The sequence below is a fragment of the Triticum urartu genome, chromosome 3, assembly GCF_003073215.2.
Source record: "Triticum urartu cultivar G1812 chromosome 3, Tu2.1, whole genome shotgun sequence".
Lineage (NCBI taxonomy): Eukaryota > Viridiplantae > Streptophyta > Magnoliopsida > Poales > Poaceae > Triticum > Triticum urartu.
In genome coordinates this window covers 516,529,149-516,552,934 of record NC_053024.1, presented here as the reverse complement: position 1 = coordinate 516,552,934, position 23,786 = coordinate 516,529,149, and the positions used below count along the sequence as shown (strand labels likewise).

The 23,786-nt window shown below is 48.4% G+C and overlaps 1 protein-coding gene across 1 annotated transcript; it reads left to right on the top strand.

The window, feature by feature from the left end:
* Positions 1–5,259: 5,259 nt before the first annotated feature.
* LOC125548604 (transcription factor RAX2-like) lies at positions 5,260–6,762 on the top strand. Its single transcript, XM_048712169.1, has 3 exons — positions 5,260–5,395; positions 5,851–5,980; positions 6,086–6,762. The coding sequence occupies exons 1-3, from the start codon at positions 5,260–5,262 to the stop codon at positions 6,693–6,695; spliced, it is 876 nt and encodes a 291-aa protein (XP_048568126.1). The 3' UTR covers positions 6,696–6,762.
* Positions 6,763–23,786: the final 17,024 nt, after the last annotated feature.

Below are 23,786 nucleotides of genomic sequence, written 5' to 3'. Positions count from 1 at the left end.
AGACACTATGGTACCGAACACATCAAACCATTTCCGGAAAAGGCAGACATGTACGTTGAGACTGCCCCCTCTCTCTGGGCCTTGGAGCGTCGCTCCTGTTTCAAGTATGTTGAGATGCTTATCTTCTTGAGCCATGTACAGGACAACCTATTTTGAGCCATCCTGATCTTGGATAATACATTTTTCCCATAGTGTCCTGATAACTAGTATCCTAAGGTCGACGGGCATAAGCTAAAGAACTGCTAATAGTACAAGACTGCTAGTAGTACAAAGGTACAAGGTGCACCGTACATACCAGGTTTTAGAGCTTTGACCCGGTACGTGCTTTGGTCATGCGGATTTTGACAGAAAATAGTAAACCCTCCATCCCGAAATACTTGTCATCAAAATGGATAAAAAATAATGTATGGATAAAAAGAGATGTATCTAGATGTATTTTAGTTCTACATACATCCTTTTTTATTCATTTTGATGACAAGTATTTTCGGACGGAGGAAGTACTAATCACGACAATTCTACCCCATAGATTCTCTTATCTATCGAAAACTAACAGATTATGTGTCAGTCCTTTTCTCGAAAAGGACAAGGAAATGAATGGTATGTTTATGTCAGCTACAACATCTACACATGCTAGAGAACTAACTTATGATTGGATTCTTTGGTGTGACCTTGGTATTACCCTGCCAAGCCTACCGGGCAGTTATTCCATCGCAAACATGCAACAATGGACTAAATAAACCAATCATACAGGAAAAGCTTCTTGCTGCTCTAAATGTCAAAAGCTTTCGTGTGTTCTTGACATTTGGTTCTCTCAAGTACTCCAGTCCAAACACATTCACCATGACCGCGACAAATCTCACCATTGTGTCAATGGTCTTGACATACTCATTAATGATATTTGCGACTGTGCCATATGCAAGCATCCTTACAACATCAATGCATTTCCAGAGAGGAGAGAACGATAGTGCTCCGGTGCAGTCTTTTCTCAATGTGATGTAAGGATCATATCCCTTTTCACCTTCCATTATACACAACACAAATGCTTGCACATCTGGTAGCGACGCCGAAAGAAGCCCTCATGATATACCCAGTTGGCTTTGAAGTAGTCATTGCAGATATCCTACGACCCTTTATCCAATTTAGAGTAATAGTTATCCTACCGGCGTCGAATCCCTGAAGTTGAGAACATGCTCATCTTCCTTCTCATTGCTTTGAGGATGCTCATCATCGTCATCAAGTCATCATCGTCGTCACTGACTGATCGAAGAAATCCTTTTAAATAAACTCAACATCACTTGGTTAAACAAACTCATGATCAGACGAATCGAATGTCAAAAAAATAATTTAGACATTTAGTTGAACGTGTGGCAGGCGAGGTGTATTTTGGGCATACTAGGATGTAACGGGGTGGTATTTGGGGCAATGGTGGTGTCTAGGGGCGGTGCTCCACGTCAAGGTCGGACTAGGGACAATGTCGGTGTACGGAGGTGGAGCTCCGACTGGGGGCAGAACGAGGATGGTGTGACAAGGACACGAACATAACTCGAAGAGGAGGGAAAGAGTAGGTTGGGGAGAGGGAGTGGGTGTTATTTGGGAGGAAAGAGCAGGTTGGGGAGAGGGAGTGGGTGTTATTTGGGAGGAATTGGGGTGGGGCCGGACTCCCGCGTCCAACATGACAAACATGTCCGATACGACCCCATTTCCACCCTACGCATGGGCTGGGTTTGGGGCGGACCGGATATCCCGGACAGATGAGGAGGCATTAGGAGGCTGTTGGGGGTGTACTTTTTGGTTGGACAGTGTCCGGGTTGTCCGCCCGGACACATGGAAAGGGAGATGGAGGAGATGCTTTTTATGAAGGTGATTGTACTCCTTGTTCATTTGGGATCAAATCCATATTGACACACTCTTTGTCCCATAAACCGGAATCGGTACTCCCTCCTTCCCAACAATTAAGGCAATTTAGATATTGATTTTCACTTATAATATGTCTATAAAATTACTTATAAAATGGCATAAAAGTATTGTGCAATATAAATACAAGATAACACTAATATATGTAAAACCCATCTATTTTGGTATAAGTAGTAGTCAAAGTCCAGCGTCAAAGACCTTGAAAATCAAGTGTGTTTTACATAGTCGTGCATCGAAGACTGTAAAAAGACAAGTGTGCCTTACGTTTTGGGAAGAAGGGGCACTACATGACACACCTATTAACACCCCTCATTGCAATGATTGAGCCCTAAACATGCGGCATGACTATTACACACGGTGGCCCAAGTCAGCCCGTGTGTGAAGTGCTAGATGAACAAATTCTTTTGTGATGTGTAGCATATGGCCCATGCCGTTTGCGATGTGAGATATCATATCACAAATGATATTTTTATGACATCGGTTGCGATGAGCCCGGGCATTATATAATCCCAATTCGCCTTCGAAACCTTAAAGTTGTCACTCTTTCCTCACATCTCTCCCCATGTAAATAAAAGAAACAACATCTCTCTCTCTCTCTCTCTCTCTTATCCATCATACTAATATAGATTGTAATCTATTTATAAAAAAATACATGAGTAGCACAATATGCATCTCTCTTTCCTCCAAGATTACCATCTTTTATTGTCCTCTCTTGTCGTGCTAATCCTGCAATATCAATTTGATGATTTATCAGCTAGATAAATCATGGATGTCATCAGTGGCGGAGCTAGCACAGGATTATTGGGGGGGGGGGGGGAAAGGGCAAAAAAGGCTTTGCGCCCCCCCCCCCCCCCCCCCCCCCCCCCCCTTGGGGGGGGGGCGCGCCCCCCCCCCCCCCCCCCGCCCCCCCAGCCATACACATAGCTCCGCCAGTTGATGTCATGATATGTATAAAACTGTTTTATTATTATAATCATCTTGCTCTTGCACTACATATGGTTCAGTTCCATACGATGTCTAGGGGAAACACCATAAAATCCTTGTAGGTGTTATGCTTTCACCTCATGCTTGTGTTGCATCAGCAAAGGCAGTGTGGTGCATGCATAACATCAGAGGGTTGTCTGATGTTTGTCCCCAGTCTTGTTTGTAACCAAGTCATATGTTGACATTTACGATTTCAGAGCTAGTCAGTTAAAGGAAGTGATTGAAAAATTGAGTCGGGCTTATTAAATTCAATTGTTCTTTTCAAACAGATAGCTGTTGTGAGTGGTACTGCACAAAGACTTACTTACATGTATGATATGTCATGATAGATATTTTGCCATATGCGGAGCATCAGTTTTAACCAAGAAAAAAACCATTGTGTTTTCCCCCCGTTGTCCATCATTTATGCAAATTCACCGTGCTCGCTACTTCAGGTTGCTAAACTTGACACAAAATTAAAAGACCTAAGGTGTTATATGCTATTAGCACCGAGTTGATTTTTTTCTTCATTTTTTTGCAAACATGGAGATTGATTTTTACCGCGTTGCTAACTTGCTGTTGTGATATTTTAGTTTACTGCTATGTCGTACCACTCTTTAGTGGTTTCAAAAGACAAAAATACCTAAGCAACTATTGAATGAATAAAGTCCTAACTTATTTGTGTGCTAAAACCTCAACTTGCTATTGCATCACTAGTGCGACAAGTGAGGATAGTAAAAGATAGTGATATGTTTCTTATCAAACTCTGATGGGGAGAGCAAGGATTTTTTAAAGTATATACAAGGTGAGCGGGAGGAAATAAAGAGAGAGATAGTGCACAAATTAATTATAAACTTTTAATACGTAAAAATATATAAGAATCATCGCTGGACCATAACTATTAATAAAACATACGCAACAAATAGAAGCATCTTCATTATCTCATTGAGAATTGATGACAAAGAATAACTTAAGTTCATTTCAACTACTAACTATTGAAAAACAGTAACATTAGTTCAACTTTGATGAGAACAAGAGGATCCCATAGGGTAGTAACTTGCCCTTCCAAGCTTTTTCTCAAAATGGGACTAAGTGCCTTTCTATTCTTCGTTGAAATGCCAAGGTAGCAAAAAAAAGTGAGCCAGTCTCACAACCAAAAAGTTATTTGTAAGGGTCTTGTTTTCTTTGGGTTACTAAAGCAGAAGATAATTAGCTTCATATCAATTGCCCTTTACATGTTATGCTCCATAAAAACAATACTGTCGTTCGTATATTGTAATACAGATACACCATAATCCATCAAATGTGGTATAAGATCACCGACCTGACCATCCTCTTTGGCTCTCACTGTAAGCACTATCACCATATCAGCAATGATGTCGAAAAGGATTGGCGATAAAGGATCACCGGAAAATATCCCTTCATTGCATGGAATAGCTAGTGACTAATATCATTATTAATGTTAACACCAACGTTGCCATTATGTTTGAATGATACCATTTGGGCGCAAAACCTTTCATGCTCATGACCTGTTTAAGAGGAGTCCCCTTGTTATAGGTATTAAAAAATGCACCTTTAATATAATTCCATCAAGTTTCTTGGTATATAACTCATGGACGCTCTCATTCAAGATGATCACTCCTTCTAGGATGTGCCGCAGCATAAAAGCGGTTTAGGTTGGCCTCACCACTTTGTTCGCAATTGATGTAGTGCGATTAGTGCCTAGGTTGGCGGTCGTGGGAAACCAGCAACATCAGTTACATCTAAGTACGATCCATAGACAATCTTTTGAAGCGGAACTAATGAAGTAAGTCAAAATCGGCTAAAATGAAATAGATTATCGTCTGGTAGTTGCCAAGTTATCATCAAGCTAGGTTTTCTAAGTATATACATATATTTTTGATGGAAATGGGTTTTCTAGGTATATGGCCAATGCAAGTGCCCATGGAGTATGGACATTGTCGTCCAACCAAGCATATATGTTGAGCCTGTTTTGAGCATCTAGACAAGAACTGTCGCTTATTGAACTTCCATACATAATGTTGCAGGCATCATACAAAATTTAAACCCACGGTTATCTTGGTATTTTGTTTTTGTAAGGAACGGTTATGTATATATGCAAGTTGTGGCACGGAACAACGCCTTATGAGTTAATCCTAAAAAAAGAAAGCTAGTACTTATGAGTTAATCTGACCGGTAGTGGTTGAACTCTTCTGGATGAGACTATATGTGCTGGGTCAACTTGCTCAGTGCAGCAGGGCCGTTGCTCCTCTAGCTATATAACCCCTTCCTAACCGTCGGGAGGATCAGACGACGGGAATGTCAGCAATCCCGCTTCTTCCCACACCTGCATTCTGCCTCATCCGGCGGCCTGACTGATCAATGGGGAGGTCTCCCTGCTGCGACAAGGCGAGCGTGAAGCGAGGGCCGTGGTCGCGGGACGAGGACGCCGTCCTCAGGAACTTCGTCCAGAGGTTCGCCAATGCCGGCAACTGGATCACGCTGCCACAGAAAGCAGGTACCGTATACGTGTTACGTGCTACGGCTGGCCGCCGGCGTATATACTTCATCCGAGACGAAAGGAAGAACACGCGGGCCGGAGCTAGGAAATCTTTCGCCGGCCATACGTACTTAGGTTTATTTTTGCCTTGACCTACTACGTACGTACGTGCCTTGAGGGAGGATGGTGGTAACAAAAAAACAGTGGTCAAAAGAAACTCGTGTGAGCTAGGTTCGTCGGCTAGCAGTGGAATGCATGTGTGAGTTGCGACGTCTCTGTCTAGCAAGGCTGGTTGGTTGACAATTGACACAGTTTACGTAGTTAGTTTACGCAAGCTTATCATCGCTGCTTAACTAATTTTCCGTAATTAATTTACTCACCTAGCCAGGACTCCAGTTCGCGTGTGGCACACGTCAGAGTGTTTGTCCTTCTCTATAGCTAGTTCTGTTTCTAATTTGCATATGCATCATCAGGGCTTAACCGCTGTGGCAAGAGCTGCCGGCTCCGGTGGCTCAACTACCTCCGCCCCGCGCTCCGGCACGGCAGCTTCACCGAGGAGGAGGACAGCCTCATATTGTCCCTCTATGGCGACATCGGAAGCAGGTATATATGGAGTGGATACATGACTAGCTATAGCTCTTTGTTCAACATACGTTTGACAGCTGAATTAATGAACCTCTGTGCATGGTTTGGTTTGTACTGACCCAGGTGGTCGGTGATCGCGGCCAAGCTGCCCGGCCGAACAGACAACGACGTCAAGAACCACTGGAACACCAAGCTCAAGAAGAGGTACTACTCGCTGACCGCGGCGCCATCAACTCCTCCTACAGGCGGCGACGCCATCGCGGCCGCCGACAGCCCTCACGGGGCCGACCAATCGTCCCTCCCCCCTCCTCCTCCCTCCCTGGTGAATCTCGACGCGGCCCTCGCCACGGCCGACGACGGCGGAGAGCTCACGCGCGAATCGGAGCAGCTGTACGCCGAGCTCATGGGGCTCATCGAGCCGCAGTCCACGACCCGTGAATCCACCGGGGAGGTGATGTCGTCGCCGTCGTCATTTGGAACAAGTCCGACCGCCAGTAGTTTTGCAGCTGGGAGCAGCGCTACGTGGCCAGTGGACGTGCATGACACAATACTCTGGCCGGAGTCTAGCGGGAACGGCATGGTTGAATTTGATGATCCTTGCGTTGCTCACATTTTCGGTCCGCCGTCCACGCCCGACTCTTTCCTAGATTTGTTGGCCTCATCTTACGACGAGGTCATAGCGACGCAAGAGTTGCTGTACCTAGGAACGAATTGGTCTGAAGATCTGAATTAGCGTGGTAACTTTTGTGTATATATTTAGATCTACTGTTTTTAAGTTATACTCCATCCGGTCATTTTTAGTCTGCATATAAGTTTTGTCCGAAGGTAAAATATCTCTACGTTAACCAAACTTGTAGAAAAATTATCAACATTCTCAATGTCAAATCAATATTGTTAGATTCATTATGAAATGTAGTTTCATACTATATATATTGGATGTGGCTAGGGAGCGCCGCTGCGCTCGTTTGTTGTTTGAAGCGCACTGCCGTATATAGTAAGTGCATGTCCTTGTGAATAGTTGTCTACGCTAGAATAGGAAATTATTTCGCCACATCCGGTAGCGCACATGGCTGCCAATTGAATCAGCCTACATCATGTCCCCACGTGCATCTATTTGGAGTTTTCAAAAGTTGTAAAACCCATAACTTTTGATTCAAGCATCAAAATCCAGTTCCATTTTCACTGTCAGGTTTCTGACGATGAGTTTTTCAAAATTAGATCCCATATGAGTAGGTTTCGTCAAAATTTTTTTCGAGGCAACTTTGTATGCAATTGAGGCAAGTCTAGTGCTATAGGGAAGCAACTTTTTCTTTTTAGCCTAGTTGGATTGACTATTAGGTTGGTTTGTGTAAAAAAAGAAAAAATCATACAAAACATAAGGCATCTTTAGTGCTACATACAAAGCAACTTCATTGCACTATGTGTATCTATGAGTTTTGCTAACATTATCCCAACTTGCCTATCATGGTTGTTGTTGATGCTTAGTTGCCTACTGTTGATGTTCAATTGCCTATAAATGCTATAAGTTACCTATATTGATGCCTAGTTGCCTCCTATTGGTAATTAGTTGCCTACAATTGCTTCTCAGTTGCCTAACTTTGCAAAAATAGTTGTCTACAATATTATGAAGTTTTTTATCATTGTTTTTCTAAGTTACCTGCAAAACACTCTGAAGTGGCCAAGATGTGACATCATGTTGTCTACCATAACTAGCGATAGCAGACACAAGAACATCATCGGTAGACGACATTATAGTATTATACGCAATTTAGAAACAACGACGACATACGAGCATGACCAATATGCAACTTACAAGTACCAGCAATGAAGTTAGGAGAATGTTAGACATAATTAACTAGGACATAAAGTGTACCGAAGTTGCCTACTTTAAGCAAAGTTTCCTCTTGTCGAAGGAAAGTTGCTTATGAAGGTGATGTGATATTATCTACCTCTGTTTCGAAGTTGGTAAGTATTATTAGCTAGTTGCTTATTGTTGCTAATTAGTTATTTTTAGGAGTGAAGTTGCTTCTTTTTAGCACTAAAGTTGCCTCATCTAGCATCAAAGTTGCTTTTGAAAAAAAATCAAAGAAACATACCCATATAGGATTTAGTTTACAAGAGCTCGTCACGACCTAGCTAGCCAACTCATGTGTGTTTTCCATCATTATATCTGAAGATTTCAATGATTTTCGCAGGCTACTCGACCGAAAATTAAGAACACATAGGTTTGTGGGTGTGGGAGTCCTGGATTGGGGGGTCTCCGGACAGCCGGACTGTATCCATTGGCCGGACTGTTAGACTATGAAGATACAAGATTGAAGACTTCGTCTCGTGTCCGGATGGGACTCTACTTGGCGTGGAAGGCAAGCTAGGCAATACAGATATGTGTATCTCCTCCTTTGTAACCGACCTTGTGTAACCCTAACCCTCTCCGGTGTCTATATAAACCGGAGGGTTTTAGTCCGTAGGACACAACAACTACAACATACAATCATACCATAGGCTAGCTTCTAGGGTTTAGCCTCTCTGATCTCGTGGTAGATCTACTCTTGTACTACCCATATCATCAATATTAATCAAGCAGGACGTAGGGTTTTACCTTCATCAAGAGGGCCCAAACCTAGGTAAAACATTGTGTCCCCTGCCTCCTATTACCATCCGCCTTAGACGCACAGTTCGGGACCCCCTACCCGAGATCCGCCGGTTTTGACACCGACATTGGTGCTTTCATTGAGAGTTCCTCTGTGTCGTCGCCATCAGGCTTGAGGGCTCCTACTATCGTCGATAGCGATGCAGTCCAGGGTGAGACTTTTCTCCCCGGACAGATCTTCGTATTCGGTGGCTTTGCACTACGGGCCAATTCACTTGGCCATCCGGAGCAGATTGAAAGTTACGCCCCTGGCCACCAGGTCAGGTTTGGAAGTTTAAACTACACGGCCAATATCCGTGGAGACTTGATCTTCGACGGATTCGAGCCTCTGCCTTATGCGTCACACGGTCCCGATAAGTACGATTTAGCTCTACCATCGGACGGTGTTCAGGAGATCGCACAGGCAGCCGCTCCGACCCTCAATTCGGAGCTAGTTGCGCCGTCCACGGACGGGTGGATAGACCCCGCCACGGAGGCCTTACCCTCAGCGGCGATTGAGCCAAACATCGACCTTACCTTGCTCAAGAGCCGTGTTGTTAAACTGCCGGATCCTTCTCCGGCCACGGACTCCGAACCGCCTGCGCCCGTTCCTATCGAATCCGATTGGGCGCCGATCATGAAGTTTACCCCCGCGGATATTTTTCAGCACTCGCCCTTCGGTGACATACTGAACTCATTAAGGTCTCTTTCCTTGTCAGGAGGATCCTGGCCGAACTATGTCCGGCAGGACTGGGATGCGGACGACGAAGAAATTCACGGCCCACCCACCACCCACTTAATAGCCACTGTCGATGACCTAACCGACATGCTCGACTTCGGCTCCGAAGACATCGACGGTATGGACGACGATGCGGGAGACGAAGAGGAACCACTGCCCACAGGGCGCTAGACAGCCACTTCACCACACGATGTATACATGGTGGACACACCAAAGGAAAACGACGACGAGGAACGGAAGGATGCAACGAAGGATGGTTCCCTCGAGAAGCAGTCAAAATGGCGGCGTAAGCGCCGCCCCAAATCCTGCCTCGGTAGAAACAACGATCATACAGACCCAGCATTAGAGCAGGGGGAACCATTGCCGGACCACGGCAACACGGAGAATCAAGCCGAACAATCCGACTCTGTCAAAGATCATAGTCCAGATGACGTCACACGGGACAGACACCCGGAGCAACAGAATGCCCATCAAAGGCTTGTTGCCACTGCGAGGAGTCTAAAAAAGTAGAAGCAAAGACTCAAGGCTGCGCAAGACACACTCCAAATCAGATGGAACAAAGTACTCAACACAGCAGCGAAGTACGGCGGCAATCGCCCCACCAAGAGCTACCCGAAGCGGAAGTTGCTACCTGAATTCAATGAGGAGGCCTTAGATCCCCCACAACCAAAAATCAAAACAGCCATCTGGCCAGATAAGCAACCTCACGGCCAACATAGAGCGGCAAACAACGCCGCACATAAGCCAATACGCGATCTACGCGAGGACTCACATCAAAAGGACCGCACAACCAGATCCATCTATGGACCACGTAAGCGCGCTCCAGCATACAACGCAACACAACAAACATCTAAAGAACGCGGTACACCCGGATACAGGGGTGCCGCACACCCCCTATGTTTCACCGATGAGGTGCTGGATCATGAATTTCCAGAGGGATTCAAACCCGTAAATATAGAGGCATATGACGGAACAACAGACCCTAGTGTCTGGATTGAGGATTATATCCTCCATATCTATATGGCTCGAGGAGATGACCTCCACGCCATTAAGTATTTACCCCTTAAACTCAAAGGGCCAGCTCGGCACTGGCTTAAGAGCCTCCCCGAAAGTTCCATTGGAAGCTGGGAAGAGCTCAAAGATGCTTTTCGGGCAAATTTTCAGGGGACCTACGTCCGAGCTCCAGACGCGGACGATTTGAGTCATATAACTCAACGGCCCGGAGAGTCAGCCCGAAAGCTTTGGAACATGTTTCTTACTAAAAAGAACCAAATAGTCGACTGTCCGGACGCCGAAGCCTTGACAGCTTTTAAGCATAGCGTCCGTGACGAATGGCTTGCCAGACATCTCGGCCAAGAAAAGCCGAGAACGATGGCAGCACTAACAAGCCTCATGACCCGCTTTTGCGCGGGTGAGGATAGTTGGCTAGCTAGATGCAACATCAGCGACCCAAGTACATCCGAAGTTAGAGATGAAAACGGGAAATCACGGCGCAACAAAAATAACAAACGCCGGAATAAAGAAGACAACACGAAGAGCACGGTAGTAAACGCCGGATTCAAAAGCTCTCGACCAAGTCAGCAAAAGCCGCCCTCTAAAGGCGCCAGAGACGAACTGTCCAGCGTAAACAAAATTCTGGACCAAGTATGTCAGTTCCATAGCACCCCTGGTAAACCCGCTAATCATATCCACAGAGAATGTTGGGTCTTCAAGCAGTCCGGCAAGCTCAACGCCGTACACAAGGGGGAGGATACACCAAGCGAAGACGAGGATGAGCCTCTCAAGCAAGACACTGGGGAACAAAAGAAGTTTCCACCAGAAGTTAAAAGAGTTAACGTGTTATACGTGATTAAGGGGAGAAACAAAGCGGCACTCCCAAAAAAATATGCCCAAGGGCCTGTCACCGCGGAGTCCTACCACTGGTCGTCTCAATCAATCACTTTCGACCATCGTGATTACTCAGCAAGTATCCGGCGTGCAGGATGGGCTGCCCTGGTATTAGACCCAATAATTGACGGATACCACTTCACACGAGTCCTGATGGACGGTGGCAGCAGTCTAAATCTGATATACCAGGATAAAATCCGCGAAATGGGGATATACCCTACAAAAATCTGCCGTAGCAATACTACCTTTAAAGGAGTAACGCCAGGCCCAGGGGCTCAGTGCACGGGCTCCCTGCTACTAAAGGTTATATTCGGCTTCCCCGATAACTTCCGTAGCGAACATTTAACCTTCCTCATTGCTCCGTTCCAAAGTGGCTATCAAGCACTACTTGGACGCGAAGCTTTCGCTCGCTTTAATGCAATACCACATTACGCTTCCCTCACGCTCAAGATGCCCGGTCCACGTGGCATCATTACGGTGAATGGAAATATTGAGCAATATTTGCGTGCCGAAGAGAGTGCGACGGCCTTGGCAGCCACACACTAAAAACGGCCTCACTAGCTAAAGCATTTGATAGGTCGTCAAGACCACGGACATGGTTAGACGAGTCCGGCTCAGCCATATGTAATTCATACCAGATTGATGGCCACACCCCTATCACAAATACAAGGGGCTCAACGCGCACAGACAAGTGGCAATTTTTACTCCTCTTTAATTATACATGGTTTCTTTAAAAACTACTTTTTTGCACGACAACTTTTCACTTAAGTTCCTCTCTTTCATAGATGACCATCGTGCTACACCCGTCCAGGATACAGCACAACGGAGACACACGCGCAGACGTGCAGCAGGGACCCGCCCCAATGATTCTTTTTAGATTAAGACCCTACGTAAACCTTTTTTACTGTCTCTTGTTGATATACATCCCTCGGATTCTCAGTACAATTGAGAAGGATGCTGACGTCTTGGCATGTGGCCACGTCAGAATACCGCACGTACCCGGACACAAGGGGCTTCTTACAAAGGGCACTATTTGGGCCCGGTTTATACCATAAAGACCGAATACCTTAGGGAGTGTTTGGCGTCACGAGTTTGGCCTTATATGCATCAGCTCCGAATAATGTCTTTGGTCAAATGTTGGGTTTGCCCGGCTCCTGTGTTTTGGTGCCTTACGTTCCGCTCTATCGGCTAAGGCAGCACCAGGAGAACTACTGCGATTGTGCCCTGGTTCGTCCGGACGAGCACCTTAGTAGAGAAAGCCGAAAACTGATTGTCATGATATAGCGCGAGACTGGTCAACCACTCGATGACCTATCGGAATGTTAGAATTCCTCTGCTTTAATGAAGGGTCGTTTCCCGGCCAGGCATATACGCACCCCGAGTTCGGGAGAGTGCGGAGCCACCAGGGGCTATATAGTAGCCCCACTGTCAAACTCCTATGGCTAAGTGAAAGTGTTAAAGCATCATAGTCCGGTTGCCTCGTTCGCTGCGCTATCACCTCCTTAATAGGACCAAGACGTTGGGTTAAGTGTGAACACGCGTTTTTTGCAAGCAACCCCGCATTATATGCGTGGGGGTTGAAGCCGACGACTGCAATCTTTCAGGTTATATACATATATACATAAACGGCCGCACATGAGGCATCACATTACTTTCCGGCAAAAGTATAAATACAGCCTTACTAAAAACATTGTGTTTACAATGGGAATACATGTCACTCAAACATAATATTCTTCGAGCACTAGGACTCTATCAGACGAGCACCCTCAAGAACCTCTTCAAAATAGTGCTCGGCAGCTACTCGGCCTATGGCCGAACCTTGCGCCGCAATAGTGGTAGCATCCATCTCTGCCCAGTATGCCTTGACACAGGCAAAGGCCATCCGTGAGCCTTCTATGCACGCCGACCTCTTCATCGCATTGATGCGCGACACCGCACCAAGGAACTGCTGCACTAAGCTGAAATAGCTGTTCGGCTTCGGCTTCTCCGACCACAAATGATCTACGACGAACCTCATGGCAAGCCCGGACAACCTATTAAGTTCGTCCCATTCGGCTAGCTGACCAGTCAAGGGAAGCGGACGCTCTGGAGCGTTAAATTGCGACCAGAATAGCTTGTCCACTTCACGATCTGTCTGATCTCGGAAGTATTCGGCCGCATCGACAGCGCTTGCAGCCAAGTCCATATATGCGTCTGCCGAACTCCACAGCCGGTCCAGAGGGGTATATCGCGGATCTCCGAACTTCCTCTGCAGCAGAAAGGGCTTCCCAGCCGCAATATCCCTGGCTTCACGCATCTCCTCTTTCTTCGCCCTCATAGCAGAGCGAGTGTCTTTGGTTGCCATCGTGGCCTTTCCAAGGTTCGTTGCCTTCACTCGGTTTTCTTCTTCAAGGAACTGGCAAAGGTCGGCAGTGCCTTTTAATTCCACGGCCATCTTGGCCATCTTCTCTTTGCTTTCGCAATGCGCAGCCTTCTCGGCTCTTAATTCCTCGGCCGCCTTCAAAGCAGCTGCATTACTAGCTCTTGCTTGTTCTTCGGCTCGGGCAAGTTTCACCCGAAGGGTCTCCACGGTGGCAGCTCCGTCTGCAGTCACAACATATTAAAGATAATAGCATCATGCTGCTCTTATTATGTGACATTCACCAGAAAACATTACTTACCCTGTGACTCGTCAAGCCGCTTGTTAACAAGCTCGATGTCGGCGTCCGCCGCATCCAATTGCCACTTTAGTTCGACAAACTCCTTAGTCCAGCCAGCCACCGGAGCCTCCACCACCTGCACATAAAGGCAGTCTGGTTATTACCTGGGACTATAATCCTCTGTTCGCCGCCGTTCTCGACGACAACCAGAGTCTCAGTGGCTACTATCTACACAGGGCACACTTAACATGTGCGGTACTATCAAAAAGTATATCATTTCACGTACCTCAAAGCCCGTCAGTAGACTCATAAAGGCTTCATGTAATCCGCTTTCGGCGGATGAAATTCTTTCCATCACCGCACCCATCAACGTACGGTGTTCTTCTGAGATGGCCGCTCGCTCCAACAGCTCCCTCAGAACGTCTGACCGCATACCAGCCGATGCCAGACTCTTCTGTTTGCTCTCTTCAAGAGCCGGACACTGGGGACTTTGGGTGACTACGGGATTGTCTTCTGGCCTCACCGGACCTGGAGAGGCCCTCCGTGACGACACTTCAAGGTCGCCCACTTCTTGAGCGGGGGAGTCCAGGGGAGGCGTTTCGCTCTCCATCATCTCCGGAAGAAGATCCCCCGAAGACGAGCTCAGATGAGAAGGGCTAAGATCCAAACTGCAAGATATATGCTTCGGTTATTTTTCTCAGAAGAAAGGTAGTATACCTTCACTATTAAAGTATTTTTTTGATCACTTACGGCTCGTTGGAGGGCTGGTCCCCGCGCGGACTTTGTGCGGCAAGAGCACCCCCCGAGGCAGGACCCTCTGTTGGAGACTTCTCCCGTTTGGAGACCTCGATTTCCGGATCCTCAGAGGCAGTCCTCTTCCTCCCCCGTAGCGAGAGAAGGCCAGAATCTTCTCCTTGGTTATCCTCCCTTGTGGAGGCGCTCGTTCCCTCGGTTGGAACTGGCAGCGATGGGGGCCCGCTTGCGCCCGTATTATTCCCCCCCCCCCCGCATCTTCCTTCGAGGGCTCCGGGCAAGGTGCGCGCTCGAGCATCTTTTCCAGTACCGGATTTTCCAAACCCTCAGGGAGGGGGGCCGAACACCGAATCATCTTCGCTTGGTTAGCCAGTCCTGGTCAAAAGGCGATTTCTCAGAAATGACGTCATGATAAATAAAAGACGTTGTGTTTGGCTTAAGGATTACTTCCTTGTTCGGCGGCGCGGTTGCTACTCAGGCCCACGTCCTCGGTAGTGTCCGGACACTCTGTTTGAGGTCCAAAGAATGACCTGTACATCTCCTCATGCGTCAGGCCAAGGAAACTTTGAATAGCGCGCGGTCGTTTTGGGTTGAACTCCCACAAGCGAAGGGGCCGGCGTTTGCAAGGCTGGACTCGACGAACCAGCATGACTTGCATCACCATAACCAAATTAAAATCTCCCTCGAAGAGATCTTGAATGCGGCTTTGCAGTATGGGCACGTCGTTGGCTGGACCCCATCTCAGCCCTCTGCTAATCCATGACATCAGTTGTGGTGGGGGGCCCGAGCGGAAAGCGGGGGAAGCCACCCACTTGGCACTTCTGGGAGCTGTGACGTAGAACCACTCCTGTTGCCATAATCCGGACACCTCTGGAAAGGAACCTTTTGGCCACGGAGCTCCCGCAATCTTGCTTATTAATGCTCCTCCACACGCTGCGTGCTGTCCCTCGATTGTCTTCGGCTTCACATCAAAGGTCTTGAGCCATAGGCCGAAGTGGGGGGTAATGCGGAGGAAGGCCTCACACACGACAATAAATGCCGAGATGTGAAGAAAGGAGTCCGGGGCTAGATCGTGGAAGTCTAGCCCGTAGTAAAACATCAAACCCCTTACAAAGGGATCCAGAGCGAGGCCTAGACCTCGGAGGAAGTGGGAGATGAACACAACGTCTTCGTTGGGTTCAGGAGTAGGGACGACCTGCCCTCGGGCAGGCAGCCGATGCGAAACCTCGGCGATCAGGTATCTGGCCACCCTCAACTTCTTGATGTCTTCTTCCGTAACGGAGGAGGGCATCCATCGGCCTTGAAGGCTGGATCCGGACATGGTTGAAGATTCGGAGCACCTGACCTGGGCTTTGGGTGTTGGAACTCAAGGCGGGGGAAGGATTCGATTGAGTACGGGAGGGAAAAGAGTGAAAACCTTGGCCCTTTATAAAGAGGGTGAATACCAAGCGTCCTCTCCATGGCCGTTTGGGACTTGCCTATAATCTAGGAGTCCTAGACGCGGTTGGGTTACCCACGCCCGTATTGATGAGAATCCCGTGATAAGGGGACATGATCTCTGCTTCGGCGAGACGTGTCAAAAAACTGCCTTGCGTTATGTGCGGGGCTAGTTAAAAGAAACGGTTCGAATAATCACCGGGTCGTGACATAATGTCGTGTTGCCAAAACAAAGTCAGCAAATTGGATTTGTGGAAATATTATTCTCTCTACGGTGGTATGTGGAACTTATTTTGCAGGGTTGGACACTATCCTTATATTCAAAATTCTTCCGTGGTGTATTCGGAGGAGGAACCCTCCTTGCAATGCCGAAGACAATACTGCGCGCCGGACTCATCATCATTAAAAGCCTGGTTCAGGGGCTACTATGGGAGTCCTGGATTGGGGGGGGGGGGTCTTCGGACAGCCGGACTGTATCCATTGGCCGGACTGTTAGACTATGAAGATACAAGATTGAAGACTTCGTCTCGTGTCCGGATGGGACTCTACTTGGCGTGGAAGGCAAGCTAGGCAATACGGATATGTGTATCTCCTCCTTTGTAACCGACCTTGTGTAACCCTAACCCTCTCCGGTGTCTATATAAACCGGAGGGTTTTAGTCCGTAGGACACAACAACTACAACATACAATCATACCATAGGCTAGCTTCTAGGGTTTAGCCTCTCTGATCTCGTGGTAGATCTACTCTTGTACTACCCATATCATCAATATTAATCAAGCAGGACGTAGGGTTTTACCTCCATCAAGAGGGCCCGAACCTGGGTAAAACATTGTGTCCCCTGCCTCCTGTTACCATCCGCCTTAGACGCACAATTCGGGACCCCCTACCCGAGATCCGCCGGTTTTGACACCGACAGTGGGCAATTGTCTAATCCATCCCCGTATGAAACTTGTCATTACCCCCTATGCAACTTATCATCTAAAACACGTGACCTGGCTAGCCAACAAGTGCATGCTTAGTAGCGTTAGCAACTTAGGTCCAAAGTCGCCTATATATGAAACTAAGTGTTATGCAACTAAGGATGGTTAAGCTACTAGCTAGTCATGGTAGCCACCTTAGGATTGAAGGAAATATGCCCTAGAGGCAATAATAAAGTTTTTATTTATATTTCCTTATATCATGATAAATGTTTATTATTCATGCTAGAATTGTATTAACCAGAAACTTAGTACATGTGTGAATACATAGACAAACAGAATGTCACTAGTATGCCTCTACTTGACTAGTTAGTTGAATCAATGATTGTTATGTTTCCTAACCATAGACATGAGTTGTCCTTTGATTAACGGGATCAGATCATTAGAGAATGATGTGATTGACTTGACCCATCCGTTAGCTTAGCATGATGATCGTTTAATTTGTTGCTATTGCTTTCTCCATAACTTATACATGTTCCTATGACTATGAGATCATGCAACTCCCGAATACAGGAGGAACACTTTGTGTGCTACCAAACGTCTCAACGTAACTGGGTGATTATAAAGGTGCTCTACAGGTGTCTCCGATGGTGTTTGTTGAGTTGGCATAGATCGAGATTAGGATTTGTCACTCCGATTGTCGGAGAGGTATCTCTGGGCCCTCTCGGTAATGTACATCACTATAAGCCTTGCAAGTAATGTAGCTAATGAGTTAGTTACGGGATGTAGCATTACGGAACGAGTAAAGAGACTTGTCGAAAAAGAGATTGAACTAGGTATTGAGATACCGACGATCAAATCTCGGGCAAGTAACATACCGATGACAAAGGGAACAACGTATATCGTTATGCGGTTTGACCGATAAAGATCTTTGTCGGTGTCAAAACCGGCGGATCTCGGGTAGGGGTCCCGAACTATGCATCTAGGCCGGATGGTAACAGGAGGCAGGGGACGCGATGTTTTACCCAGGTTCGGGCCCTCTTGATGGAGGTAAAACCCTACATCCTGCTTGATTAATATTGATGATATGGGTAGTACAAGAGTAGATCTACCACGAGATCAGAGAGGCTAAACCCTAGAAGCTAGCCTATGGTATGATTGTATGTTGTGATTGTTGTCCTACGGACTAAAACCCTTCGGTTTATATAGACACCGGAGAGGGTTAGGGTTACACAAGGTCGGTTACAAAGGAGGAGATATCCATATCCGTATTGCCTAGCTTGCCTTCCACGCCAAGTAGAGTCCCATCCGGACACGAGACGAAGTCTTCAATCTTGTATCTTCATAGCCTAACATTCTGGCCAATAGAGATAGTCCGGATGTCCGGAGACCCCCTAATCCAGGACTCCCTCAGTAGCCCCTGAACCAGGCTTCAATGACGATGAGTCCGGCACGCAGTATTGTCTTCGGCATTGCAAGGCGAGTTCCTTCTCCGAATACATCACAGAAGAATTTGAATACGAGGATAGTGTCCGACCCTGCAAAATAAGTTCCACATTCCACCGTAGAGAGAATAGTATTTTCGCAGATCTAATTTGCTGGCTTGTTTTGGCAGCATGACGTTATGTCATGGCCTGGTGATTATTCGAACCGTTTCCTTTAACCAGCCCCACACATAACGCGAGGCAGCTTTTCGACACGTCTTGTCAAAGCAGAGATCGTGTCCCCTTATTACGGGATTCTCATCAATACGGACGTGGGTAACCCGACCGCACCATCAATTGCGGCGCTTGGGGGATAAGCGAGTTTTACCAGGCAAGTGGGGACGCTTAGCTTCGTCCGCCCATATAAAGGGATAAGGATTCACCTTTCTATCCACGCCTTCTTCCTCCTTTGCTCATCCGTTTTCGCACACTCGAGCTCTAGTGCCCAAGTCCACACTTCCCACCTCGACCTTCTCCAACCATGTCCGGAGCGAGAGGCAGGTGGATGGTCTCCTCCATCACGGAGGGAGACATCAAGAAACTGAGGAAAGCCGGATACCTGCCCGACGACATCACGCACCGGCTCCCAGATGAGGGGCAGCTCATCCCCACCCCAGGCCCCATGAGAGGGTAGTATTCCTCGCCCATTTCCTCTGCAGACTGGGATTCCCTCTCCATCCTTTCGTCTAGGGGTTCATGTTCTATTACGTCCTGGATTTCCACAATCTGGCCCCGAACTTCGTCCTCAACATCTCGGCGTTTATCATCGTGTGCGAGGCCTTCCTCCGCATCAAGCCCCACTTCGGCTTATGGCTGAAGACCTTCAATGTCAAGCCGAAGGTGGTGGGCGGCCGCCAGGTGGAGTGCGGAGGCGCCATGGTGGGCAAGATGCCCAACGTAACATGGCTCGAGGGCTCCTTTGTGGAAACCATAAAGGGGTGGCAATCGGGGTGGTTCTACATCACCGAGCCGCGCGACCCTGTATGGGCAGCGGCCCCCGAGTTCCGATCTGGCATCCTCATGCGGCTCACCTCCTAGAAAGAGAAGGGCATGTCCTGGGGTAGTTGGGAAGAGCTGACCGGACTCCAAACATGTATTCAAAACATGGTGAACAAGAAGCTCAAGCTTGTCAACATAGTCCAAGTTATGCTCATCCGCCGGATCCTCCCGTGCCAACAACGGGAGTTCAATTTGTGGGAGTTCGACCCGACGCAGCACCGAACTCTGAACAGACTCTTCGACATGACTCATGAAGATGCCTGGAGGGTGCTGTTCAAAAGTGCCGAGGTCCCCCCTCCTATTACTGAGGATCGCAGATTCAGCGCGAAGCGCCAAGCCAGTGCGGTAAGTTGCTTTACCTTTCACAGGATACTTATTTTTTTTATAGATTGACTCTATGCGGGATCTAAACTCCCGTACCTTTGACAGGACTGGCAGAAGATGGCCGGATAGATCGACTGTCTGGCTCCTTTGCCCGAAGGCCCCGCAGACGATCTTCTGGCGAAGATGTTGACTCCGGCCCCTTATACGGTGCCGGAGAAGACCAAGAAGGCCAAGGGAACTCGAAAGAGTTCCCAGCGCCAGGCGTCGTCGAACTCACCGTCCGATGACTCTGCGGCGCACTCTTCCCCCGAAGACGAGGAAGAATAAGAAGATGCTCCCCCACCGACTGGGGGAGACAGGAAAAGGAAGGTTGCCCCAACTGGGGAGGCCAGAGGGTCCAAGAAGGGAAGGACTCTCCTTCCGGACAGTTCCACCGCCGCCGACGAAGGCGAAGATGAGTGGTTGCCCAGGGCCAAGCCCCCGGGGAGATCGTAAGTATTCGGATACCAGAGTAACTCATGGAATTCCTTTGGCGCACTGTTTTCCCTAATCGTCGAACATAATTATGCAGGCCGCCACGAGCCAATATCGAGGTATCATCGGACGGCTCCTTGGGCTTGTCGGACATGGATAGCGATCCAGTCCCGACCGCCACCTCCCCTCATCCTGCCGACGACGCCGAGGTGTTGTCTCAAGAGGCACCGGATCGAGGGGAGACAGTCCCGGAGGCGCCTCAAGGCGACCTTCCGGACTCCGGGAGCCGAGGGGACGGGGCCCCTGAGAGCTCCGAGTTCGGCCCTCAACCGAACACCACGCCAGACCCTCCAGCGGTTCCGGGCTCGGGCAGGCGGCCTCCTTCTAAGAGGGGCAAGACGCCTGTGCCGGTGACCTCTGTCCATCCAGAGGCGCCGGACAGTCTGTTGGAAGCGCTTTGCAGCGCTTCCATCAATGAGGAGCACCGCACTATCATGAGTGCGGTGATCCAGAAGGTTCAGTCCGCCAAGAGCGGATTGACTGAAGCCTGTGCCAGCCTTCTAACAGGCTTCGAGGTAAGTGTTTTAAAATGCAGTAGAAATATTACCGCATAGACAGTAGCCCCTGATGCTTTGTTCGGTGTTCACAAAGAAAAGCCGAACAGAGGATCAAATAATATAGCAGGAGTCTAATATAAGTGTGTCAATATGCATATGCAGGCTTCGCTGCTGGCGTCCGCCGCACTGACTGCGGAGGTCGCCGTACTGAAGCAGGACCTCGAGGGGTCTAGGAAAGAGCTCGGCCTTGCCAAGAGGTAGCTCGAGGAGAACAAGGGTAAGTAATACCCTGTCTATAGATATGTATATATAAAAGAAGACGCGATTGTAAAATGACAGGATCATCGTATATTTGCCAGGGGCCACGACCGAGGTGGCGACCCTGAAGCAAGCTCTAGCCAAGGCCGAAGATAAAGCGGCCAAGGAGCGCACCGAGCGGGAGAAACAAGAGGCTCGTGTGGGCGAGGTGCAGCAAGAGCTCCAAGCTCTCGTGACGAAGCACGAGGCGTTGGAGCTTGACTCGAAGACGCGAGAGTCTGAGCTTGCCGCGGCCCTCGAGAGCACAAAGAGTGCCAAGGCCGAGGCCCAGAAGGCCCTCCAGGAGATCGATGCAATGAAGAAGATAGTGGCGGGTAAGGCTTTCTATATGCAAAGCAAGCATGTAAAAGTAAATTACCGATTACTTACCCGAATCCGGAGCTCTCCAGGAGCATTCGCAGATTTGCCCCGCAGCGTCTCCGATGCCGCGCAGTTTTACCAGGCCGAGGAGGGGAGCTCAATGGAGAAGCTGTTCTGGTCTCAGTATACTGGGACCGAACACCCAATGCCTCTAAGCGACCAGCTAAAGCAGCTGGTCGAGCTGCACAAGGCGGCCGAATAGGCCATGAACGGCCTTATAGTCCGGCTATGGCCTGGCGACGTCCTTCCGAACAGTTACTTCGGCCTGGTGAGGCGGCTTGTGTATGCCTGCCCACGGCTGGAGGTCATCAAGCGGTCCGTCTGCATCGAAGGTGCACGCCGGGCTTTCACCCGTGTGAAGCTGCAGTGGGCCAAGCTAGACGCCGTGAAGCTGATCAAGGAAGGGCCACCGCAGGGCAAGGAGCATTGCACCCCCGAAATTTATTATGAGGGTGTCCTGAAGGGTGCCCGTCTTGTGGCGGACGAATGTTCAAAGGATGTAATATTTGAGTAAACTTGCTCGTGTGATCCTGTATGATGAAAACTTGTTTCATATGCGCTATGCAACGCTTGTGTGAATTTAAAATATTACCTTCTGTTTGGCCATTTATCCAATCTGAGAGATGGCTAGTCCTCGGCTTCTGCCCCCATGCCACGAGTGCTGGGGTGTTCGGGATAAACCTGAGCACTCTTGTTCCCATATTTGGATCCTTCGAGGGAGGTACTCGGCAGAACAAACAAGGCAACCGGACTAATAATGCTTTATCACTCTCACTTAGCCATAGAATTCTATAATTTTAAATTTCGGCGAAGTCCCTGGTATTCGGAAGGCCAAATTCGGGGCATGATACACGCTTGTAAGCCGGACAGGGCCGGCCCCTCGCCCTAAGCGGCATAAGTCTTTAGGGACTCGAAAAACCTCGCCGAACAGCGACCAGTCTCTCGCCTTATCATGACAGTCAGTTTTAGCTTTCTCTACTGAGGTGCTAAGCCCGGCAGAACTGGGGCACAATCGCAGTAGTTCTCCTAGCGCTACCTTAGCCGATAGAGCGGGACATAAGGTACCAAAACATAGGATCCGGGCAAACCCAACATTTGACCAAAGACATGATTTGGAGCTGATGCATATAATGCTATAAGTTCGGGGTGCCGCACTTGTGAAAGTGTTCGGACTTTTCACACCATATTGTGGGGTACATAAGCCCCTGGTGTATTGGCCGTACCAAAGTGTACGGTTGCAAGGCGTCGTTAATGAACACACACACACATATATATAACAAGAATGCAATAATAGTCGTGATGTTATGCATTGTTTATTCAAAAAGGTGCGTTAAAGCAGAATGATACAGATAGTGCGATAAGCAAAGAGTAGCACTATGTCCCTTCCAAGGGCAAGCTGAGGAATGATATGAAATTAAATATTTCGCTCGCTACTGTAATCAACCTGGGAATTCCGTGGTATGACGTAGCTGTCTGCCTCCTTGGTTGCTGCATCATGTGTTCGGCAATAGTGCTGCCGGACCGTGTTTCCAGAGATTAAGGTCCTGAAAAAAAGGAAAAATAACCAAACGGGAAGCCCCTAGTGCGGTTTAAGCGGCGTCTTGGGACGTACCGCAGTTGTGCCCCCCTCCCCACCTGTGCCCATGGTATTTTTAATGCGTAATTATGTACGCGCGGCACGAGTTTCGCCGTTGGGCTGGGATTTGGGGGGGCGCCGTATTGCTACGCGAGCTCAGATCGCGCCAGGCGGTCTATTTGCCGATTGCCCCGAGCGCGCTTGAAGGTGTTCGGGCTTTGAAGCGCCGAACTGGTTGATTGCCTTGAGAGGCGGCTTTGCGCTTCTGCTGCGAGGGCCGCTGTGTGCTCCTCTGTTCGGAGAGAGCGCTCTGTGTTTCCATTGACTGTAATAACCCCGCGAGGTCCTGGCATCTTGAGCTTGAGGTATGCATAATGCGGTACCGCATTGAATCTCGCAAATGCGGTTCGCCCGAGTAGTGCATGATAACCACTGCGGAACGGGACTATATCGAAGATTAACTCTTCGCTTCGGAAGTTATCCGGGGATCCGAAGACCACTTCCAGTGTAATTGAGCCTGTGCAATGGGCCTCTACACCTGGAAGCCCTTAAAGGTCGTTTTTGTGGGTTTGATCCTTGAGGGGTCTATACCCATTTTGTGCATTGTGTCCTGATAAAGCAGGTTCAGGCTGTTGCCGCCATCCATAAGGACTCGAGTGAGGTGGAATCCGTCAATGATTGGGTCTAGGACCAGTGCAGCAAATCCGCCATGACAGGTACTAGTGGGGTG

What these genes read in the sequence shown, in the direction of transcription:
- LOC125548604 (XM_048712169.1), top strand. Translation starts at nt 5,260, where the DNA reads ATGGGGAGGTCTCCCTGCTGCGACAAGGCGAGCGTGAAGCGAGGGCCG. An exon ending in CACGCTGCCACAGAAAGCAG is followed by an intron (nt 5,396 to 5,850) that starts GTACCGTATACG and finishes ATGCATCATCAG; the next exon opens with GGCTTAACCGCTGTGGCAAG. An exon ending in TATGGCGACATCGGAAGCAG is followed by an intron (nt 5,981 to 6,085) that starts GTATATATGGAG and finishes GTACTGACCCAG; the next exon opens with GTGGTCGGTGATCGCGGCCA.